Raw genomic sequence first — 16,800 nt, 5'->3', positions numbered from 1 at the left:
TGTCATAACAAAGCTAATTTCAAACAAATTAAGACTCACTCCTGCTCTGCAGAGTTTGCAATTATATTTAACAAAGGGAGAAACACATTATATCTACAGAAATGAAGGAATGGGGAAATGAGACACACATTAAATTAGAAAGACAGGCTTTAAATTGTCAGTTTGTGATTTAAAATTTTCAACAGTACTTCTTACCAGCCACCGCACTAATTACACCTAGCCCAGTTAAGAGCTTGCCAGTGCTTGAAACAACAAATTGTAGCATTTTAAAAATTTAACAGACTCAGCTCTGAGGTTCAAATTAAGGTATCAAATAGAGGGATCTAAGAGGCAGACATGTAAAAAGGTTATTCCAAATGGTAGCCTAAATCCACTCGCTGTAGTTATCTCCAGATATAGCCTACTACTCAAGTCACCCATCAGTGGAGAAAAGGTCAAAACCAACATCTGAAACATAATTCCAGATCTAAATATCAACTAGCCACAAATAACATCATTCTTACAAAGAGTTAATTTCAAAGATTAGTAGGAAAAAATTCCTAGCAAATTTCGACTTACAGGGAATGGCTCCAACCCCTCCTGAATCACAAAGCCTTCGATGACGTGGGTCAGGATCTGGGGTTTAACAATAGCCTGTGGAGGTTTGTTTTCTAGGCTGGGAATGCTATTGGGCATGGATGTGCTGTTGCTCCTTGTGGTTGCTGCTGGAAGCAAAAGAGGGGGTGGTGGAATAGAGGCATGGGAAGGATCAGATGGAGATTTAATTACTGAGGCACTGACTGATGATGTCACTGAAGGCAGTCCCCCATGTTCTGCAAAAAATAACAAAATATGTTATGTTTTATCACTTATGTCCAACCATTGGCTCAGAATCAGGAAGTAAGAGGTGATAAATCCCCAAGACCCATCTCTGCACCCACCAACCCCTAACACAGGCTCTTTCCTAGGCTGTATAGATTCCACTTTTAAAACAAGATGGTTTATCTCAACAGACTATTCCACAAACACACCCTCCTCATGCAAACATTTTCCTTTACTCAGTACCTGCTAGCTACAAACATAGTTGGCCATTAATTCCTCACACAAATCACAAAAGCAAAAGCTATCTTAGTGTGGCATTTGTCCTCACCTGACAAAGGATCTTCTGAATTAAGAGCCTCTCCATTGCCCAAGGTTATGGCTGGTGGGGACAGGGTGGGTGGTGTAGGTGTTCTTGCCATGTGGACACAATCTGAGTCCTCGGGCATCTCCTCTTCACACACATTCTCCACTTGGTAAATCTGCATCCAACAAACTATTGCTTTAGAGAGATTTCCATTCTATCTTAACACCTTAAAAGAGTTGCATAAATACAGTTTTAAAAATAAATTACCAGGTCAAATATGTTCATCTTCTAATAAAATACTAGTTCCCAAAATGCATACCAAACAATAAACTCTGAGGATATCACAATATCTACAACAGCAAAATGGAAGTATTTTGTTACAAACAGCAATACATAAAGAAGCACAGTTCTCCAATCAAACAGAGCAGAGAACCTGTTTCAATATCTTATGTGTATAGTTTACTGTTCTTCTTATTTACACATACATTTGATGCTATTTAAATACATCTGCAAAATGCAAGTTTAATAATAAGTCTGCAAATCGTTCTATCTTATACAGCAGTGTAATCAAGCTGAGTATTTCAGAAGAGTACACCAAGACTATCAAGCATTAGTGGTTATAAGAGGTTTTAAGGTCTTTCCCTCAAAAGTATTGAAATAAATTTACATAAATTCCTGACAGCAGATTAAAATGTAAAACATCACCCTGTCAAAAGCAAACCTGGCTCCTACTCTTTTGTCCAATTTCTCCATGAAATACCAGAGTTGAGATTATTACCCTCTTTAAATAAATTGAAAATGAACAGCACACCTCCTTCCTTAACCTGTTGATAGCCTCAAAAAAGCCTACAAGAGCTGCTGATTCTTTTGCTCATCTTAATCTCATTAGCAATTTACCACTAAAGCCCAGCAACACCATCTTAAATGTCAGCCTTATTTGCATAACATTTTATTTTCCTGTACATCATTTTAATCTAGTGATTGAAGGTAAAACCCTCAATTACAAATTGCAGACATCTGAGACAAACACTGGACCAAATTAAATGGTGGTGATGAGAATTGCCAAAACAGCATCAAATTTCCCCTATTCTTTTATGAAGAGGATATTTTTATGTTAGTACAAAATAAATAATCCAGAAACCTATCATCTTAATAACCTGATATGCACCTTCCACCTCATATAGATTGTTCTAATCAAAATCTATTTGTATTGAGGTAAAAGTTTACTGTCCTCATGTCACATTTACCAAAATTCTTTATGTAGCATTGTCATATGTTTACTTACCTTTTTAAACTTCAAATACATTGTAATTTCATTAAGAAACAAGATTTTAGATCTTAAATTTACATTTCCATGATTCCTGGTTGATATTCTTGACTGATGATCCATTACAAAAAAGCCAACAAAAAAACCCCAAACCAAAACATGAAACAGAAGGAAAATGTCTATGATTTTCTTAAAACTCTGTTCTGTAATCAATAGGTTTCTTGTCCCCTGTCTAGCACCTGATTTAGGTCGCTTTGAAGTCAATGGGCCTGACTCAGGGAAAGAATAAAGGATGCAATGTTAGCACTCACCACTGGAGTTTCAATCGGAACTGACGGCTGCACCTGCAGATTTACTGCGACGGTCTGTGGCGGTGGAAGAGTCTGAAATGGCAGCTGGACCAGAGCCTCTGCAGCAGGAAGTTCCTCCTCAGAAACCAAAGTGTTTTGAACCAAAACCTGGCCCTGGGACAGAATTTCAGGCTGCACTTGTAAAGACTGCACAGACTGCAGGGGCAGCGGTTGAATCTGAGTTGAGGATGCCGAGAGCTGAGGCGGAGCTGCCAGAGGGATGGGAGCGGATTGCAGGGCTGGATACTGCTGGTGTGGCGTGGAGGACACGAGCTGCTGGCCCGGGGAAACCAAGCTGGGCGGCTCCACGGCCCCGATGTGCACGGCGGGCGAGGGCGGCAGCGGCAGGTGCTGCGGGAGGCTCAGCGGCTGCGATGGCCGCGCGGGGTTGGCGGCGGCCGCCTGGGGAGCGGCCGGCTCGGGCTGCAGAGCCGCTGGCACCAGGGAGCTGGCCTGGGACTGGATAAGGGCTTGAGGGTGAATAATTATGGTGGGTGACTGACTCGGGGAGTGGGACGGCGGAGGGGACACCACCACTGACTGCTGAGCTGACTGGGACGGGGTAGGGGAGAGCGTGAGAGGGGGAGGATGGATGTGGATAGGGGAGCAGTGGGACTGGGCGCTGCTGGGCGCCGGAGGCAGCGCGTGGCTGGGCAGGGGCAGACAGTGCTGGGATGGAGGCGGCTCCTGGCCCGGAGGAGTCTGAAGTGCAATCGGCTGGACTTGCTGCTGCTGCTGCTGCAGGATCAGCTGATGATGGGAAATCTTTGGAGGTGGTGAATGAAGTGGGATCTGCTGATGTTTTACTAGAGAATGAGGTTGCAATGGAGAATATGAAGCTGTGAGGGAAGGGAAAAAAGTATTTATTAAAATTAGTATTTATTTCTTCAAATTCTGAAAATATTGTAAAATACCTCAAAAATTCTCACCCTAAAGATCAGCACAATATTTTTAATACTTCCAATATTTGTTTAAAAATATCTTCTTTGACAGCACACAAGAACAATTTATTAGGGTAGTATATCAATTTCCAAAGCAAAATGCAGCAATGAACAAATGAATATGGCCGTGCTTTTTACATATAGAAAGACACTTTCTATAAAGAAGTATCTAAATTTAGCTTTTTGCTGCTAGGTCTAAGATTATTGCTGATCCAGCCTTATTTAAGAATTTCACACAACTTTAAATGGATTTAACCTTTGCTTTGAAACAGACTGGAAGAGAAATGATAAGCCCAACAGGATTTGCTGATAACTGTTAGGTTAAAACTCAGATAATACCATGCTAAGAGACTAAATAAAATTCCAAGAGTTTAGTATAAATTTAAACCATTTGAAAGCATTTGCCTGAACTTGAACACAGCAACTGAGAGGCACAAACCTAAAAATAGTGCAGCTTCCAGAGAAATCATCACCTTTAAGCGAACCAGTGACTCACCAGCCATTTCTTACAGCACACAGACATTTTTCTCCACATGCAAACCTCTTCTTGCTTTGTTTTGTCCACTTGAGAAACAACTCATTTATGTAGGTTTTTTTTTTTGTTCTGCTATAAAGTATGGGGCTTTTTCTTACCAACATGAGTTCTGAGAGCATTAGAGCTCAATACCTCCAGAATGTCTGCCTCCAAGTCCCACTCTTTCTCTAAAAGCTGTCATTAAACCAAGCTACATTCCACAGAATTCAGACCAATGGTCTAGGCTACCATCACTTTTTCAAAGTAAGAAAGCTAAGATGCAAATATGCTGTATGCAGTGTAAGTGCCTCTCTAACCAAGTACAGGTTATTTTGATTTATCTTGATACAAAATACTGAAATTTTAGCATCGTTACCTCTGTGTTTATAAAAATACTTGATATAAGAACATTCTTATGACACAGACAACACAGAAAAAAGAAACAAACCACTAATAAAATGGATTTAGATGGGAGCAAGAGGCTTGAGGTGGTTTCAGCCCACATTTTGCTGCCCAGAGATGGGATGGCATGTCCTGACAATAAACGTACAGAGAGAGACCAAGAATGAGAATCATGTCTGTGCTGTGACTCAACAGGGTATTGCAGTTGCTATATTGTGCTTCTATTGTGATTTAAGAACATTCCTGCTTCTGCCTAATCAAAATCCTGTGCAACATCCAATACCAACAAATAAGTGAATTTACTAATAAAATTTGCACTCTGTTCATGTGGAATATCTGCAATGACACGGTCAGAGAACACTGAACTCTGACAGAACCATGGTTTCCCACAGCTCCACACTGATCCCACCTGGTGCAATGAGGTGGTGGATGCTGGATGTCCGTGTGACGGGCGTGCTGCGGCACTCTGGGGCGGGGCTCTCCCCTTTCCTGTTGCTCTCTGAGGCATCTGAGCTGCCCTTGGAGCTGCTGGCAGCCTTACTGGGGCACAGCGACTGGCTTTGGCTGCTGCTCTTTGGTGGGCCATTCTGTGAACTTGACAACACACCCAGCTTCTGACTGCGCACCGTCAAGTTCTGAACCTGGGAAACGAGCACAACGTGAAAAGACCCAAACTCTATAAATAGCTGTGATAATTATCAGGCAAAACCAGCCCAAAAAAAAATTACATTCTGTAATGCTTCTCATCCTATGTGATTACAAGAAGCTAAAAATCTGCATATCAAAGTATCTTTAAAGCCATAAAATTTAGAGGATAGCGATCTTTATTACTTCAGTGATAAATACAGAAGTCTTTTTTCCCTTTTGGATTTTTAAAAGAAATGGAAATTGTTAATTAATTTGAATTAAAACTTTCATTTTTCTCTTTTATTGTGCCTTCAAAGTAAGTAACACAAGACATCTTAAGCAAAGGCAAATTTATTTTTACAGACACTGCAGAAGTGCAGTGGTTTGTGAGTGAGCTTCCAGACACCACCATAAACCAGAGCCTTTGGTGGTCAGTGGGACCAGAGTCTTCTCTGCTATCTGTGTGCTAACAAAACTGAGACCTTTGTTTCTGTATTAACCTCCAAATTAACCAATATTAACCTCCCTTCTCATCAAGAAACCTCCAATGTAACATGAAACAAAAGGTTTGCTTTTTGAAATGTATTATCAGTCAGGGATCATTTTCACTGAAGGCTGTTACCACACCCAGATTCTGCACATAACGATCCCAGATCTCCAATGCTATGTGCTGAGCTAAAATTTCATTTTCAAGGGTAATGCCTACCCTTGTAGCACTAATTTACATCATCTTTTACAAAAAAAAGAGGACTAATTATTATCACTATTCCCTATTTTGATTACATAATCCCTGCTGCACTCAACAGTTAGTACCTGTGTAATGAACAGCCAGTTTACATTTCACTTCTCACTGCTCTGTGTGTCACCACAGGGCACATTCAAACCCAAGACAACAGTGCCTGCTTCCTCACTGGCATTCAGGAGGCATTTACAGCCATCCTGCCCCAGTGAGGACAAATCCTTCAGCACACCTTCCAAGGTAAGGTCACTCAGCTGGAGTTTGGCAGAGCCACCCCAGCAGCTCATCTGCTCTCTGGTCTGGGGTGAAAGTAAAGCAAGAAAAACTAAAGCACAACCTTTCCTTACTTTTCAGTTTTGTCCCACTTGACGGGGCAGACCTTTAATAAGTTTAGACAAGCTCACCTGAGTAGCTGCAGACTGACAGGAAGATGAGGAGGATGAGGAGACAACAGGAATGTCAGACTGGACAGCAGCCACAGTGGTCGCAGGAGTAAAAATAAGCTGTTAAGCAAGAAAAAAATACTCATTAACAGACTGAAATGTTAAAAAGCTGTGAAAGAAATGCTATATCTTAAAGAGATACATACTTCCACATACTGATGTACAGCTTCTAAGATTGACTTTTTTACTTTTAGATTAATTCATTTAAAGAACTATTTATCATGGTAATTTTAGTAAACCAAGAAAATAATAGAGAATAGAAACAAAGAAAACAAAAGAGAATATAATATAATATATATAATATTTGTTATAATATAATATATATAATTTATATAATTTATATTTGTTATAATACAATAAATATTTTATATAATATAATAATTATATATAATAATATATATAAAATATATTTGTTCTGCATGTTGAGAAAATCTTTGAGATAAATAAACACATCTATGAACTTTCATACAAGCACATAAGTGGACTTTCCCTTCAATACTACAAATTACTGGAAAAATAAAAGACAAAAGAGCAGCCCAATATCTACTATACTTAAGAAAGAGAGCTTAGATCTTCCAACAGGGACAGATCAAAGGCAAACTTTGCAAGAATTGTAATCAAAACTTACCATCTGAGCTCGGAGATACATTTGAGCCTGGCTGGCACTCAGGGTGGGAGAGGTGCTGCCCAGCAACATCGTCTGTTGGGTGATGCTGCTGCTGGTGGTGTTGGAGGTCTGAGAACGGCTTATTATCTGTGCAGGTGTAGGAGAGGTGGAGAGGTTAATCTAAGGAAACAAAAATATTGCTTCTGTCATGGAAATTCCATCACCCTAAGGGCTAAAGCCAGAAAGCCCTTGACAAAAATGGCAGGGGCAGTTGGAGTCTCTGAACTGTGAAGATATCAAAAATATATTGAGCTAATCATCACAAAATTGGATTCTGGCAAGCTTGTATGTTTTTATTCTTAAACTGCAAGCAACCACTTTGCAGTAAATAATAATAAGCAGTTACAAGTATAAACAATGATATGAAATCTGAAAAATACGTCTCATAGAAATACACATTTACTGAATATGTAGAATGAGATTTCAATATTTTAAGAAAAAACACCTGAACTTCAATATTTAAGATCTTAAAGTGTTTATATTAACTGCCTGGACTGGTATCTTCTATTATACAACCTAATCAGGACACTTTGTGCCACCACTTATGGACTTTCAATCCTCATTTCACATATGCACACTGAAAAATGACTGAGGACTAAAACCTTCTCCAATTTCCTATTAAATGCTCAAGAACCACTCTTTAGCATCTTCTTAAAAAAAGAAGCTGTTGTGTCTTTGCTTTTTCTCTTTTTCTCTAACCAGTCTAACAGAGTTAAGTGCCCAGCTCTTTTTCATCACTTACTTAAAAGATTTCCTTGAAAAACCCCAGCCCAATTAGTTTGTTAGTTTAACATCAGACATCTTAATAGAATTTACCTCCAAAATTCAATGAATAAATGGTTTTACTTTTAACAACTGTAAGCCAAGCCAAGCTATGAGAGCTTAAAAAAATACACAGTTAAATCACTGAAGCTATGCACTGGAGTCATGAACAGCTTGAGGGTGTGATTAATAAGCAGGATGTCTGTAGGACTAAAAAAATCCTACTTCAGACAGCTGTAAAACTGTACAGAAGATACTGTGCGTGTCTGACAATGGCACTTAAAGAAATACAGCATGAACTGAACACAGAACTGCTCACAACTGAAACCTGAGCACATGCCTAGAACATGGGAAGTGAAACTGCAAAAAAGATGAATGATAAAAGATGATAATCAATAAAAGAATGAATACTATAAACATTTAATCAGTATCATAAACATATGTGAGCAATGACTTGGATTCTTTAGATTTACTACTATTTAATCCCTGATACATAGTTATGATTTTCACCTACAGTAGTGCCCTGAATAAAGAAACTAACGTAGAAAATCCAGTAAGAAATCATGTAAGAGATGAGAGCTCAGGGAGTGATTTCTGCAGGAGTTTGTACAGCCACTGGTGCTTCTGGAGTGAGCAGCTGCCCCTCAGAGCATCAAGAGGGGTCTGGGACTTGGGAAGCCAACACTGGCCACCAACAATCACACACAGCACCCAGCACTTACTACAGAGTCATCATCCTGCTCACTGTGTCTGTAGCATTAATTTTAACAATACAAACTGAAATGCTATTCATATTTTCTGGTTTTCCCTGTAGCCATAGAACAACCAAGCAGGGTTGGGAATGGAGGGAGGGCTTGGTGCAGTTACGTACCGAGGTCTGCGACATGCTCGACTGCTGAGTGACACTCCCAGTGGGGGAAGTACATTGCCTCCCACCTGACAGGCTTGCCTAAATAGCAAGAATATGTGTCAAACAGTGAAATCAGAAAGTGCTTAAGTGATGTTCATTTTATTGCATAAACCATCAGAAACAGCCCTCTCTACCCTTACCTTTCTGTGAGTTAACAGTAAGATGCTTTACTCAGTGGAAATAGAGTGCACTCTGCACTATGGAATGCTACCTGCAAGGTGCTAAGTTCCTTGAAGTCCTACCAAATTTCAGACATGTAATTCTTTCAGATCAAGACCTGAAGAAAAATGATCAGAGATAAAGTCTGCCAAACTGCTAATGATGGAGCTAAGTGATCACTTCACTACCTGTGGTGCTCAGAACTTAAAATGCAATATCTAGAACTCATGTCATAATTTTATTGTGATTAGAATCTTCTAAAAATATATAAATGCTGTACAGAACAGCCTCATATTCTGGAATGGTAACTTATGTATGCACATCAAGTGTCTGTCACAGGATGCTATTCCAGCCCTTCAGATGAATAACAGGGACAGTGATTTAGGTTTCTGTATGAACAGAACCAAAACTTCTCAGCCTTTCATGACCTGATTTTCTTTGCTCTGTCTCAGTAACTGTATATCCACATAGAAATCCATCACAACAAAAAAACACAAATCAACATATTACCACAATCGAATGAAAAAGGTATAGAAGAAAAAGCCAGGAGCAAAAATGAGTCAGTCCAGCTCTGACAGCAAACAGCCATATCCCTGAGGTCCATAACTCCATTTAGCATTTCCCTGTGTAAAATCATTAACAACCACCTCTCTGCAAGATCATACTCTCAATCCAAGGCAAACTGAGTCAAAGGAAATCTTGCCACTGATTTAATTCAAAATGGGTCTCCTCCAGTGATCACTAATGTTAAAAGCTGGGTTTCAGATATGTAATGTCATTTACCTCCTACATTTTCACACTCAGGGTTAAAATTTAATTTTGCCATTACTTATAATGCAGCCAGATGCGAGGCAAAACACACTAAGATGCCAGATGTTCATTATTTTTCATTTCACTAAGATATAATGCCATTCATTGCTTCCCCCACCAACTTTTAGAGAAAATCATGGGATGAAGATTGAAGTAGTCTATTTTTAATATTTATTTTATTACTGCTTGATGATTTACATGATGCATTATAATGTATGCAATAAAGCATGGAATGGTTGCCTACTGGAGCATCTATACCGCTGGACAAAATCCTCCAAACAGTTTGGAGGATGATACAATTTAAAATAACAACATCATTAAAATATAACAGTGAATTATCACGAGGCATTAAGCTCAGGCACTTAAGCTGTTATAACGTTTGACAATGACTGTAGCCCTGCTCTAGACAATTCATGATTCTTTTTCAGCAATCTTCACTCTCACCTGTGGAACAGTTGCCAGACTCTGAAATTGGGTACTGCTTAAGTGCTGCTGCTGCAGAGCAGCAGTCTGCAGCATTAGATGCTGCTGCTGGGCTGCATACATCTGCTGGAGGTACTGAGCAGCTGAGCTAGGAGGACGATGCAAGGCCTGCTGAATAACCTGTGATGAATCAGTAGGTAATTAATTACAATTACAAAGCACTCACCATGCTGACATGATATTTAACTTAATCCTTACAAGGAAATAAAGCCAAATAAATTTTTTCACATCAATTAGGTCATAGTGATCTTGCTCCCTCACTGTTCTTGACCAAGTCACAGAATATTGTCAACATCAACATATTCACATTCTCAAGGACAGCCTGACAATACAGCATCATCCCCAACACATCATCTCAGCCTCTCAGCTGCTTGTCAACACATCCTACATCATGTTCTGCTATTTAAGAGATCAGAGTAGTGTGTGAGAAACCCAATTATCAAACACAACAGAATGGACTGTACAGAGTTCAAGGAGACCTAATTTAAAGAACAGCAAGAAGGGGCTGGATCCCAAGCGGGACATACCCACACAAATACCTTGGATCCCTCTAATCAAAGTCAGTCAAACAAACAGCTTTATTTTGCAAAGGTTTATGTTAATAATCTGCCCCTCAGCAAATGGTGAACAAACTCAACTTTCTATCACAGCATTTCCCCTTCCCTATTTGGGAGACAGGCCTACCCTGAACTATCCCTAAGTGGTCTGAGGCCCTCCAGTAAACATCTCCTGAAAACCAGCAAGCCAGCTATGGAGAAGGACAACAGCAATAAGGAATGACAAGTTAACCCTGTGAAGTGCCCACAGTGCTCAGAGCTCTGTGCAGGACAGGGAGGCAGCCCCAGGCCCAGTACCTGGACAGCATGTCTGTCAGAGCCGCTGTAGACGGAGATCTGCGGCAGCGGCGTGCGCGAGGTGGAGGTGGTGGTGACGCTCGTGGTGGGTGCGGAACACGTCGTTGTGTTGGCTTCATTCTCCATAGCTGTGCAGCGTTTGTCCAGCCTGCTGGGAGTCACACAGAACTGGTTCACAAGCAAGGCCACAACGTGCTGATTTTAATGCAAAAAAATGTTTTCCTGAGAGGACTATTTCCAAAGGCAAGTGTCACAGAATCACAGAGTGGTTTGGGTTGGAGGGACCTTAAAGACCATTTTGTCCCACCCTCTGCCACGGCAGGGTCACCTTTCAACACACCAGATTGCTTCAATCCCTATCCAACCTGGCCTTGAACACTTGCAGAGATGAGGCAGCCACAACCTCCATAGGGCCTCACCAATCCTATAGTAAAGAATTTCTTAATAACTAATCTTAGTTTGTAGCATTTGCTATTACTTGATGCAACCTCAAGAGATGTAGTTATAATCTAAGATCCATCAAAAGTAGCAATAAAGAACCAATTTAGGAATTCATCCAAGATTTCCAGCCAGCTGCACAGGACAAGTAGCACCTCCCTCACCCCCACAGCCCAGGAATGAATATGCTGACTGACCCTGGACACTGAGCAAAACCTGCTCTTGGCAAAAATCACAACTGAAATGCTGTGTCTGGGGAGAGAGGGAAAGGATACAGGAAAAAATCCTTTTAACAGCAATACCTCACACAATACGGCAAGAACCAAGGAAGAAACTACCTATTTAAGCACCTCAAATGATCCTCCCCAGCCTTATGCAGCTTCCCTCTGTTGCAGAGCACAAAATGTCATCTTTATAACTGAAATGAATCACAAACCTCAATGTATGTTATGGGGGTGTTTACTGCAGTTTCTTTTTCAGTCTTTGTATTACGATTAACAGGAAATCACATAGTAGCTGTTTATTGCTTTCCCAGGGATGCCAAAAAAAGGGAGGAGGGTTGAGAAGATGTTTCCTTCTTACCATAAAGAGAGGCTCAGAGAAATAATCAAGAGAAAGCTGCAATGTCCTAGAAAAAAAGCAGCTTTGACAAGTTCTTAACAAACCGCCCATTGGACGCTGCATCAAATGGGAATATAATCAGGAGCTTCAACTCACACAGCTGGAAGCAGAACAGGACACTGCCAGGCTGCCACCCTCACCTCCCAAAACACAACTGCTCTGCAAGCAGAGGGCTGCACATGATGCTGCAGCTCCTGGGGACCTGCAACAACTAAACTGTGACACACACACGGCCAACTAAACACCTCTTGCCAACCCTTGTATTGGACACTCGCATGGACTTTGCCATGAAAGAAAATTTGTGGCAATCAAGGATGCTTTAAACACAGAGATGCCTGCTATTAGAACTGAAGAAAAAATAGGATTTGTTGTTAAAAATGCAGGTCTGTTGTGCATTACTGATGCCACTCGTGCACCTACATCAGGGCACAAGTTAACACACTTGGGTTCCCACTCCAACTGCAATAAACACGGCATCATTTCTAAAACCACTTTACATTAATTTCACATAATGAAAAGTATATTAAAAAAAATCCTGTCTCCTTCAGTGGACATTAAAAGCACCTCAAAATACTTACACCTACAACTAGTCTAGCTAGTTTTTGCAGAGTTATACAACCAGTTAAATTAGCTTAAAACAACATTAGATGTCTCATTTCCTTCATTCTCAGCCATGTTTTTGGTGTCTTATAAGCAAGATATGTAACATATCCCACTTATAACTATTCCATCACAAGTTCACTCCATGAGAGCTGTTAATCCTTTTGCTCAAAATTATTTAAAAAATAGTATTGTCATTGCTCAGGTTTTTCTCACAAAGGATGTACAATGAAAAAAGGATGTATAGTAAGGAGCTCCTAAGTTTTTGCTCAGCAGCTCCATCTCTCCTCTGACACCTCACCTTGCGCAGGCATCAGATGCTAAGTTGTAAGAAAATTAATTTTATTTAATGATGAAGACCTTGCAATGATGCTCCCTGAGCAACGTTAACTCAAAACAATCTTCATAATGCAAAGTAAGTTTAAGAAAACACACTAACTTGAAACAACCACTACACATTTAAGTGAGCCCAAAATACAAAGCACAACAGAAAACTCTATTGAAAATGTGTATTTATTCAAGCAGTAACAGTACAAGACACCACATAACTTCAAGTTACATTGTGCATAAGGTAGATAGTCCAAAGTTTTGTTTCTTTATATTTTTCTGGGTCAAAACACCACCTGAAGTAAAAAAAATACCTGCTGTCCTATACCAATTAACAAACTACCCTCATAGTGGACACACGAATGTCATTACTCATGTTTTGGAAAGTTTCAGTAAATGCCATGGTAATAACAAACCCCGTTGACAACCCACATCCACAACCACAACCATCCACACCACATGGTTTATTCTTTTTTTTTTTTTTTCAATTCACAACCTCTCCCTGCAACTCCAAGAGAACAAACCACAAAAAACCCAAATTAAATAAAAATTTCCACCAAGCCTAACCCCTACATGTATTCCGGTATTTGACAGACAGCTCCGAAATAATAATAAAATAATAATAATAACGAAGGTTTGCTCTGTGGGAATACACCCCACGGCACGCGGAGCAGCGGCCCCGCGCTGAGAGGCCCCGGTGCCCCCTGGCCGGCCGCCCCCCGCCCAGGCCGGGCTGACCCACCCTCAGCCCCCGCCTCACCCAGCCCGGCCCCGCCACCGCCCCCTCAGGAGAGCAAAGGCAGGCGGGCGGGAGGGGCCGGCCCGGCCCGGCGCCGGGGCGCGGTCAGGGCGCAGGTTCCCCGCCCCCGCGGCCCGGCCGGGGCCCCGCGGCTGTCGCTGCCCGCGCTCCGCGCGCCCCGCCGGGACACTCGCCTGGGACGCGCCGCTCAAGGCGCCGCCGCCGCCGCCATTTTCTCGCCTCCCTCACGGGGGAGGTGCCGCGCGCGCGCGGGGCGCGGCCGCCGCCGCGCACGTGACGGGACCCGCCGCCATGTTGGCGGCGCCCGTGAGGGGCCGGGGCTGAGGGATACCCGCGGCGGAGACGGGGAATTGAAAAGTGCGGTGTTTTCAGCCCAAATAACCTATCGACTTCCCTGCGTAACAAAACAGGGAGCCTCTTTCAAGTGCCTCCTACGCTTAGCAGCTGTTGCTCAGACACTGTTAGCAGTGCATCCATCCTAATCACGGTGTGAGCATCTCTTTCCTTTCTGAGGCTTTGCTTCCATCCTTCCTGCCACTCAACAGCTCATGGCATTGTGTGAATATGAGTTAAATACCTCTGGTCTCTCTTGCATCATGCCTTGTTTTAGCACCTGACACATACACACCTACAAGTCTTTACTGTAAGTACAGAAAGTCTGTATTTGGATGACTTGGGAGGTGCCTTCAGGCTAAATCCTCCTTGCCGGCCATGCCTGAGAGAGTTCAAGAAGTGTCTGGACAATGCATTTATGCACATGGTGTGGCTCTTGGAGATGTTCTGTGGAGGGTTAAAAGTTGCACCTGATGATCCTGATGTTTCTTAGGCCATCACCACAGAAGCCAGCAGTGGGATCCCCATGGAAGGGTCAGGGCTGTGGAGGCCACACTGGGGGATCCCAGAATGGACTTTAGGAATTCCATTTGGAATGGAAGCCCATTTGATGGAGTCTACACAGAGAAGTGGTGGAGTCCCCATCCCTGAAAGTGTTCAAGGAACAACTGGACATGACATTCAGGACTCTGTTCTGGTTGACAAGGTGGGATTGATCAAAAGTTGGAACTCCGTGATCTTGGAGGTCTTTTCCAGCCTAAATGATTCTTTGGTTCTAAGAAAGGAGGGGGAAAATTGACAGATACCTAACAGCTAGTTGAGATAGCTAAGTTCTTTGCAAAGAAAAGAGACTCAGCACTGTCTAACAAAACTCAAATACCTGCCAAGGCATTAGAGATGAGCTTAAACTATTGACAGGTGAAACAGTTGCACTGAGCACAGGTGAGATGCCTGTGACAAGTAGTGACAACAGGTATAATGAGGATGCCTTCTTTCTATAAAATATGACATAATTCAGCAGGAGAAAATGAGACTTTTCATAGGTTAAAAATAAAAGTGTGGGGAGAATGATGACCCATTTTGAATTACTCTTGGAAATCCTCTAGGATTGCTTGCAGTGATAAGGTGGCTTATGATTTGCAGCTTTAATAAAGTACCTTTTGTTAACCATCCTGCTTCACCCCTAGTTGAAACACATCCTTCATGTTACTTTCTTTAAAAACATCTCAGCCATTAGATAAAAGGGAATTAAAGCTTTGCCTGAAATTAACACATTGTCTTGTGGACATTGCAGGAAGTCTCCAGAATTCCCACAGAAAACACTTTGGTCAGCAGTCTTTGTAAGGAAGGCATTGCCATTGCCTCTGAACAGCTCCTCTTGCCCCTCAGCTCTGTGCTGGCTGCTAAAGGGCAGTGTTCTGCCTTTGCCATGGATTTGTGTTAAAATCCTGAATTTTCTGTCGCCTCCCAAATTGGCTTGGCAACAACCACAACAGTGGAGGAGTCATGGTGTGAACAGATAGCCAAGGTGCATAGTTGGATGTGTCTGGTGCTGTTTTTCCTAATGCTGGGATGGGTTTGGTTTTATCTTAACAGCTCAGATGCAGAGCCTGGTCCTTGGGTGGACAGCATCTGCTTCCTAAGAACAACCACAATGGGCATCTCTGGTTCTTTCAGCCTCAGAACAAGGGCAGTTCCAGAATGGCTGGGCCTGGAAGGGCCCCAGATGCCATCCACTTCCAACCCCCTGCCACAGGCAGGGGCGCCTTCCACTGCCCAAGCCCCGTCCAACCTGGTGAGTCTGGGTGCTTCAAGGGATGGGGCAGCCACAGCTTCTCTGGGTAATGTGTGTCAGGGCCTCATCATCACCATCATGATCATCATAGGGAATAATTTCTTCCTAATATCTAATCTAACAATTCTCTCTTTAAATTTAAAGCCATTCTTTCTTGTTCTGTCACTCCATGTCCTTGCCCAAGTCCCTCGCCGGCTCTCTTGGAGACAACTTTAGGCACTGGAGGGGGCTCTAAGGTTTCCCTGGAGCCTTGCTGTCTCTGGGCTGAACAACCTCTCAGCCTGTCTCCAGAGCAGAGGAGCTCCGATTCTTGGACCCTCTCCTTTGCCTCCTCTGGACTCGCTCCAGCAGCAGCACATTCTTTTGTGGATGGAGCAGACCGCAGAGCAGGACCAGCACTGTAGGTGCTCAGTATGAGGTGGAGAATCCCCTGCTGCCCACGCTGCTGGGGACCAGCCCCATCGCTACTTGGGTAGAACAAGTTTTCCTCCTTGGCTCCCTATCACGGCAGCCCCCCGCGGCTGAGGCACCGCACAGCCCGCATCCCGCTCCGCTCCCGCCGCGCCGGCGCCGCGGCCGCCCGCAGCCCCGCCATGCTTCGCGCTGGGCCGTACCAACTGTGGGTGGGGGAGTGACACACACCGCGGTGTTGCCCCGGTTCCGGACGCGGCGGCGGGAGCGGAGGGACCTGCGTGCGCCCTCTTACTCGCCTGACCGGGAGCGGCCGCTGCGGCGGCTCCGCTACGGGGCTGCCGGTTACCTGGGTGCCACCGCCGCCGCTGCCCCCCCTCCGTTGCGGCGTGGAGCATCCCGCTCCACAGGTGTGGAGTCCCGTCGGAGAGAGCCCATGTTGAGCGCAGGGGGACACGCACGGGACTGACAGCCGCATCCCG

The 16,800-nt window shown here is 43.1% G+C and overlaps 1 protein-coding gene across 8 annotated transcripts in view; it reads right to left on the bottom strand.

The window, feature by feature from the left end:
* PHC3 (polyhomeotic homolog 3) overlaps positions 1 to 16,797 on the bottom strand; it is a 32,022-nt gene extending 15,225 nt beyond the window's left edge. For 2 of the 8 annotated variants that reach the window (XR_011680863.1, XM_071438085.1), the window contains exons 1-10: positions 16,668 to 16,797; positions 11,034 to 11,184; positions 10,141 to 10,299; positions 8,689 to 8,766; positions 7,017 to 7,175; positions 6,350 to 6,448; positions 4,989 to 5,220; positions 2,684 to 3,561; positions 1,130 to 1,280; positions 559 to 812 (exon numbers count right to left, since the gene is read on the bottom strand). Coding sequence is in view for 7 of the 8 variants with exons in the window: in XM_071438085.1 (XP_071294186.1) it covers positions 559 to 812; positions 1,130 to 1,280; positions 2,684 to 3,561; positions 4,989 to 5,220; positions 6,350 to 6,448; positions 7,017 to 7,175; positions 8,689 to 8,766; positions 10,141 to 10,299; positions 11,034 to 11,184; positions 16,668 to 16,756 (2,250 nt within the window). In the remaining variant the exon portion in view is untranslated. Of the gene's footprint in view, positions 1 to 558; positions 813 to 1,129; positions 1,281 to 2,683; positions 3,562 to 4,988; positions 5,221 to 6,349; positions 6,449 to 7,016; positions 7,176 to 8,688; positions 8,767 to 10,140; positions 10,300 to 11,033; positions 11,185 to 13,952; positions 14,095 to 16,667 lie in introns of those variants that run through there. The other 6 variants (XM_071438086.1, XM_071438089.1, XM_071438087.1 and 3 more) reach the window with 6 other exon arrangements.
* Between the last annotated feature and the right edge of the window lie 3 nt (positions 16,798 to 16,800).

Source organism: Agelaius tricolor, unplaced genomic scaffold, assembly GCF_023055355.1.
Source record: "Agelaius tricolor isolate 1412-34295 unplaced genomic scaffold, bAgeTri1.0.p SCAF_12, whole genome shotgun sequence".
Lineage (NCBI taxonomy): Eukaryota > Metazoa > Chordata > Aves > Passeriformes > Icteridae > Agelaius > Agelaius tricolor.
The sequence above is the reverse complement of the archived record's forward strand: the minus strand, read 5'-3'. Positions and strand labels throughout refer to the sequence as shown.